Genomic DNA, 8,022 nt, shown 5'->3' with positions numbered 1-8,022 from the left:
TATTTCGTTATGTTTTTTATAATTATTTCAGGCGTTAAGGCACATAGAAAAACATATTTAATAATACTATATAAATATAATAAATTATAAATTCGAATTTAGACATAATCGATAACATATAGCTTAGTATTATCATAATTATGTAATAAATACACCAATACAAGTAAAAAATCTTATTATTTCTTACAAATTTTAATATCTGTAATATAAAAAACTTATCAGATCTTTATGAATTTATTTAAAACAAAATATCGTATATTGTTAATTCGACGACAGACGTTCAACTCTCTTTTTTTATAAAAGCGCGGGAAAATATTTTTTTTTCTTTATTACCAAACACACCAATGACGTTCTGAAACCGTTTTATATTTTTTATTAAATCGAATACTATATAGACTATAGAATTATTAAATATATTAATTAAAGTACATAAATAAATATTTCCAACACATGTTTTCCGGCGCTCCCTGTTTTTTAACTAAATCGCGCCATAGCCATAACCTTGATCTCAACAATCACGCAAGTCATTCTATCAACTTATCTGGAAAACTGTAAGACCTCGGCTATTGTGTTGATAAGTCATAAGATAACAACATATTATTTCGCTTTAAATTGTAATTCGTATTTCGGGGCCTTTGGGGCAAGTGACTTCACTTAACTATAGAGCCGGTACTGCTCCAATATAATTGAATATACAGACTTAAGACTCGGTAATTAAGACTCGTCAAAATATTAACCGATTATTAAAATTTGGCAGTAACAGTCTGTGAATGTCCCACTGCTGGGCTATAGTCTCTTCCTTTTTTTTTTTGAGGAAAAGGTTTTGGAGCTTATTCCACCACGCTACTCTAATGCGGGTTGGTGGAATAGACATGTAGCAGAATTTCAGTAAAATTAGACACATGCAGGTTTCCTCACAATGTTTTCCTTCATCGTTAAGCAAGAGTTGAATTATAAGCACATGAAAATTTAGAGCTGCTTGCCCGGATTTGAACCCACGATCATCGGTTAAGACTCACGCGTTCTAACCACTAGGCCATCTCAGCTTTTTTAAATGACACATACGTGTATTTTTTGTAAAGGTATAGAACAATATCTATTTGTCGTCGCCATTAGATGGCGCTGCAGTGCAACTTCCATACCGTACAACCGTCCACCGTGTATTATTATATAAACAGTCAGGCAGCTTGCCGGATTTAATTGGTAGATGAAATAAAAATAAAATATATTTTATTTTTGTTATAAAAAAAAACAAATGAGTTAAAAATAATTTATTGGAATACAAAAAAATCTCTCAACATTAAATACTTTATATCTTGCTCGCTTACACTTAAATCTAACGCATGCATTTGCATGTAACATGCATATACATGTTTAATATCATAACAGCATATTATGCCAATTATAAAAATGTGCATGTTTGTGTTACCATGTAAATTATTATATAACATGTAAAATGGAATTAGTTTTAATACAAAACAAGTACATGTTACATGCATAATTCATAGTTTTAGTTATTTTAAGATGCAAAATAAATAATAATACCTAGAATTATAAAGACAGCTGTCATTAGACTTATCCTAAACGAAATATTCAAACTTGAGTGCGGTTAAGTTATTTTTGATTTATTTTAACTGTGGGAGTGTAATTTTTTTTCCATATAACTGTGGTATAAAACGTTTTACTTCCGTCACATATAAATTGCATTGGTTTCGTAGTTTAATTGGTAGAAGATTAACTATTGAAATTCTCAATGGGTTTTGTATGTATAATCAGAACCGGTGGTAGCCGTACATTCAACATCTTCTGTAAAACAATAATTCAAAAGTGCTCGTTAAGGCCTACTCGATATAAGTGTATTTTGAATTTAATATTTAATATAAACGAATTTACTGCTTCAGCAAGCTAAATATAAGTCGATAATTACTAACTAACTAAAGTTTTTAATCTGTCGGTTAAATAATAATAAATAACGAAGATCAATATTCATTTGAACGGTATTATTATGATTTTCTGACTGTGAATGTGAACCGACAATAATAATTATTGAAAATTTATATGAATGAATTTATTGAACATAGTTTTCTACTATTATTTCCAATTTTATTAATAACATTGAAGTTCTGCAATAGTTACAAAAGAAAAGTTGAATAAAAAATGAAGAAAATGGTATTACCTGGGTTGTTTTTGTGTATTTATATATTTGAATTATTTGAGCGATGACATAGTTACTATGTACATGTCAATTTTAACAGGAGAATACGGTAGACAGTCCAATTGTGTATATATTCATTCCATCTCCTGCATGACGATGAAATTATACATACATAGTTCCTTATAGCTTATTTATAAACATTGCGGCTGTGTAGTTATATGATATCTCCCTTTCAATCATCATTGATTTGTCATTCGAAAGAAGAAGACAAAACATTATTTAACTAACCACCTAAGCAACATTTATAGGTAAAGTCCGAGTATAATTAAGTAACAGCATCTGCCACTGCTGGGCTTCCTCTCCTTTTAGAGACAGTTTTGAAGCTTATTCCACTATTCTGCTCTAATGTGGGAGATTACCTATTGACCGAAAAGTATTCTTTCCAGTAATGGAGTTGACATTTCACCAACAGCTTACCATTTGCTTACACATACCACTTAAAACACTACACCAAATTTTAAGCAATCTTCTATAATCTGATGATACAAAATCTGTACCAACCAAACCAAAACATAATGGACAGATTAAAAAAAGAAAATAACAGCACAGATAAAATATAATCTCGAAGAACTTTTATATATAAATATAAGAAAAAGGTACCTTTATATATAAATATAAGCGTCCAACTATCAATTAGTATAAGTCGAGATTGCCTCACGACAAAATTCCTTATCATTTCTCGTTACAAACATTTGGAATGACACCTCATCAAAATCGATTCAGCAATTTAGAAGCTACATTTGAATTTCGCTTTGTAATAGCAAAACAAAATAGCTGTATTATTATTATTTGCATTCGAGTATGGTTAGTTTAGAATGTCTTGCGGTGAACCGCTCTGTGTCCTTCTTCATCATACTCCCGCTTGGACACCCACATCTTCCGGAAGGTGTCCAGAGAGGCGAGAATCGAACCCCCTATCCATGTGGAGTACAGACGTTCTTGAGGTGCTGAGATCTGAAATATTAATGTATTATTTAAATGAGAATGTATGAAATATTAGTTTTTTTGGGTCATCTGTAAATACGTTATTTTATGGTAGGGCCTTCTGTAGAGTAGATACCACCCACTCATTGCATATCCAATTGCCCAAATTCAAATAGGGCAATACTTAGTATTGTTGTGTTCCGGTTTGAAGGGTCAGTGAGCCAGTGTAACTACAGGCACGAGAGAAATAACTTCGGCACGCATTAGTGATGTAAGGAATGGGTAATATTTCTGTCTATGGACAGTTGTGACCACTTACCACCAGATGGATCATTCCATCCATCCTATAATAGATAGAATAATTTAAAAAAGGATTAGATTTATCACGTGATGAACATTTGACATATTAATTGAATAATATGGACCCTACATACATACCCTGATCTTCATATCCTTGGGTGCGAGCCTGCGTATCTCCGCCAGCAAACGGTCTCCGAAGCCCCGGAACAGCGTGGAGCCCCCGCTCAGGACTATGTTCTGGTACAGCACCTTCCTCAGGTCCATATCTGACTTCTGGATTGCGAACATCAACACTTCGTGGAGACCTGGAATGATATTAAGTATAAATCATCTCATTGTTAAAATCATTATCTAATCAGATAATTTAAATAATTTTGCCCAACAGTGGGAATTCCACAAGCTCATATGCTCTGCTTACTATACATCTGAAAGTTCATCATCTACTCTTGATCAAAATACCCCCTTTTCTTTCTCAAAGCAGGCTGTTGTTGTCTAATTTAAAGTATTAATGGTTAAGCATACCTTCACACTCCTCACCGATGAGATCAGGCCGGAACAACACCTCAGGCGCTCGGAACCTTGCTGGACCGATCTATATAATAACAATTAATTTGTTAATTTAAGCACTGTTTTAGCTTAATAGGTGAAAAGGCACCTTAAACTCATAATGCTATCAAATATATATATATATAGTCAGTACAAACTGCTGGGCTAAAGGCCTCCGCACCTCTTTTTGAGGAGAAGGTTTGGAGCATTAGCAGAATTTCAGTTAAATTAGACACATGCAGGATTCCTCACGATGTTTTCCTTCACCGTCAAGCACGAGATGAATTATAATCACAAATTAAGCACATGAAAATTCAGTGGTGCTTGCCCGGGTTTGAACCCACGATCATCGGTTAAGATTCACGCGTTCTTACCACTAGGCCATCTCGGCTCGGCTCATCTTTTTGATGAATATATCTTTGTTCATATATATATTACAAACAATTACACTTAACTATTAATATCCATTTCAATTTAACTTCCAAAGTTTTAATAGCTCTGACATTCAAAATGTCTATTTTTCAAAACATACTTAATGAAGATCATTTATTTTTTTTTGAGACATTATTCACACACAGCCATCTGATCCCAAACTAAGCAGAGCTCGTACTATGGAAACCAGACAACTGATATACTACATATACTGCTTTTCTTTTGTAAATACATACTAAAATAGATAATTACACCCAGACTCAGGACAAACAGATATGTTCATGCACACAAATGTCTGTCCTGGGTGGGAAACGAAACCACAACCTTCGGCGTGAAAGGCAAGTATCTACCAATCACGCCAACCGGCCCGTTTTCAATTCAATGTGTGTGTATTTCTCTTTACCCATCATATATAGGAAAAGGGTATAAACGGTCATATTATATATTGTCGAGTCGGTATTATCGCCATCTTTAATAATGGCGGGTGGATTATCACTTTGTTTTTTTTTTAACGCTGGAGAAACGCCTTACGCTTTTCCCCCACGGAAACAGTGGGGGGTTATGTGGGTCTAAAGACCAGCGGTACCCTTTCCGTCTTAACAAGGAGCGCCACGGGATCTCTTGCTACCTTGACCGGGTGGATTGTCACTACGCTAACCCTAAAGCTTGAATAGTTTACCTCCAGCTGAGTGCCGTCCGGTAACGTGTAGTGCGCCCTCTCTGAGTCAAGAGCTTCCTCTTTCAGAGGGTTGGGGGAGAGGTAGCACGCCCTTTCCTTGATGGCCTTCACGATCTCTAGTTCCGCTGAGGTCCGAAGATTAACGCCCTCTTTACGTAGGAGGAGCCTGTAAATAACGAAAATCTTTTAAAATTTGAATACGGATTTTTTTTATTTATTTATTTATCACACGAACTACACTAGAAAACTAGTATTTATATAATAGATACCTCAGATATCTGGTAACGTCTCTACCAGCCACGTCGACCCTCATGATGCTATGCGGCATCGCAAACCCTTCGTATATCGGCACCGAGTGAGTCACACCATCCCCAGAGTCTAGGACAACGCCGGTTGTACGTCCGGTTGCGTATCTATTTAAACATAAATCAAGCTGTTATTATAGTTAATATGAAAAGTTATATTAGCATGACAGCCTCCTTCTGGGTCCTGGTTTCCAACGGCAGGTTGGTCTAATAAAAAGTTATTTTCTGTTGAGAAAACTTAGTACTGAGTTTGGAACTTATCAGTAGACTCAGGAGAAAGCATGTGAAGCCGTTGCTCCTAAGCCATCCTATTGGATTATAAGAATTTGGAAATGAAAACTATTGTGTGAAAGCCCTCAGGTATCAGATATTCTACATGTGTGTATATGAAACATGTCCAACAGTGGGACATTACTGCATGAGTAAAGAGACATTCACTTACAAACTAAGAACGGCCTGCATCGATAGAAACAGGGCAGGTACGTTGAATGTTTCAAAGAAAACTTCAGCAGCCTTTTCTCTATTACGACGAGGGTTGAGAGGTGCCTCAGTCAACAATACTGGATGCTCCTCAGAGAATGTTGATAATTGATCCTGGGAAAAAAGGACAGCATTAGTGAACAATGTGTCCAAAATCTGCCATCTTTACTGAACATTCAATACAGCCTACCACTAAATTGTTTTAAATATATGAGTTTACGCATGTGTTAGTTACAGGTATATACGCTTATGTAAATTTGCCTATATATAGTTAATACTAGTTTTTTATTCAATAAAATTATATGGAAGTGATTAGGCAGCAATAAGACCACATTTGTAAACTAGCGCTGAGTAGTAAAATAATAGATAAACTTGCCAGTGATGATATAAAAGATGGTTAATACCAGTCTGCCTACATATATATATGTCTGTTTGTGATTTCATAATAATTGCCACTTTTTAAGTTAATATTAATTAACAAAACTAAAACAAACTTATTTTTATATTAGACTATTGCTGCTATCTAAAAAAATTGAATATGCTTTATGACAGATTTTGAAGAAGTTTTGTCATAAACCAAATTCCACAACGGTGAAACTGTATTGCTAGTTTTAAATATAATAATATATATATATTCTGTACTTACTTTACTATAAATGTAATTCCAGACTCTTTCCATGTCGTTCCAATCTGTAACAATTCCGTGTTCCATAGGGTATTTTATGCTGAGAAGTCCTCTGTGTTCCTCTGCACGAGGACCCACAAACAACTCTCCCTCTAACGCGCCCGCCATTACACGAACATGTTTTGGACGACCAATACTGAAAATTTTATTTTTTTGTTTTTGTATATCTATATAAATTTTTGATTATTTATTTTTATACCTACTATAATAATTGTGTTTGTAATTTTAAATAATTTAAGACAAATATGAATAAAGAAAATATTGTTGAAAATAAGTCCGAAACACCGAAACAGCCTGTGAATGTCTTACTGCTGGGCTAAAGGCCTCCTCTCCTCATTTTGAGGAGAAGGTTTGGAGCTTATTCCACCAAGCTGCTCCAATGCGGGTTGGTGGAATAATAAAGTAAGTGAAAAGGAAATAAGTGATTAACTAAAATTTTATTATGAATATTTTTGTTCAATTTGGTCACAATTTTTTCTTTATGATAAATATTAGACTTATTGTATATTTTTTTTTTAGATATAGTTTCATAGAGAATACAGATTACATTATTAGAAATGTCATCTTCATGTTCACTTGATCAGCTTAGTTCATGGTCCTAACTCTAGAGGGCCATAAGATATTATAGTAAGTAAATGTCGCCCAATAAATGTCGAATTCCGAGGAATTATACAGATTAGACTGATAATTTCAAGACAGAAACCTTATCCAGCGGTTGAACCCGGTTGACCCCTCCTGGGTTCCATAAGGATCTGCAGCGTTATAAGGTAGCCACTGGACCAACGTGGCACTTCAATTAATATTATAAAGGATACATAAGATTCTTTTTATATTATGATGTTCAGGTTAACCCAAATATAGAACACAATGAAAATTAGCATAAAGCCATACTCACTAGTTTGGAAACCTGCATTTTGGTATTTGGTCACCAGCAAATCCGGCTTTAATTACTCCGGAACCCTAAAATGAAAGTACTTAAATAAAAAAAGTTCAACAACTGTTCATATTAGTCATGAGTCATTAGTCGTTAACATTATCAAGAAGAAAATGATTTAATGTAAAATTTATTCACGTAACTGTAGCTTGAGAGATTATTAAGATTTTAATAATGTTATTAGTCACTATAATAGATTAATTACGAAAAATGAAAACAGCAATACGGCAAAAAATCGATCGTTATGTATGTCATATGCAATTTATTTACATTATCTATAACCACAGGTTGATTCACGATGACATCGTTGAGTTCCATTTTTATTAATAAGAGCTAATAATTAACAAACTATACAAGATCTTTATTATTTTATTTTTGTTAAAATACTCATTCGGACTGCTTTCAACTATGACATCAGTATTTCGGTATTGCTATTATAATTAATCGAATAATAATGATGTTTTGTAATATGTTCACTTTAATCGGTAAAAAAGTACAGTTCTTTTGGGTTTGAAAAAAAGG

General features: G+C 33.9%; 1 protein-coding gene across 1 annotated transcript; it reads right to left on the bottom strand.

Annotated features, from left to right (window-relative positions):
- Positions 1-1,256: 1,256 nt before the first annotated feature.
- On the bottom strand, positions 1,257-7,923 carry LOC126779588 (alpha-centractin). The gene is made up of 9 exons (XM_050503709.1): positions 7,771-7,923; positions 7,462-7,526; positions 6,528-6,702; positions 5,844-5,995; positions 5,366-5,509; positions 5,097-5,262; positions 3,962-4,031; positions 3,578-3,744; positions 1,257-3,169 (listed from the first exon to the last, which is right to left on the bottom strand). Exons 1-9 carry the CDS (start codon positions 7,816-7,818, stop codon positions 3,026-3,028), a joined length of 1,131 nt encoding a protein of 376 aa, XP_050359666.1. The 5' UTR covers positions 7,819-7,923; the 3' UTR covers positions 1,257-3,025.
- Positions 7,924-8,022: the final 99 nt, after the last annotated feature.

The sequence above is a fragment of the Nymphalis io genome, chromosome 29 (assembly GCF_905147045.1).
Source record: "Nymphalis io chromosome 29, ilAglIoxx1.1, whole genome shotgun sequence".
Classification (NCBI taxonomy): Eukaryota; Metazoa; Arthropoda; class Insecta; order Lepidoptera; family Nymphalidae; genus Nymphalis; species Nymphalis io.
Note: the sequence above shows the minus strand (reverse complement) of the source record. Positions and strands in the feature narration are given on the sequence as shown.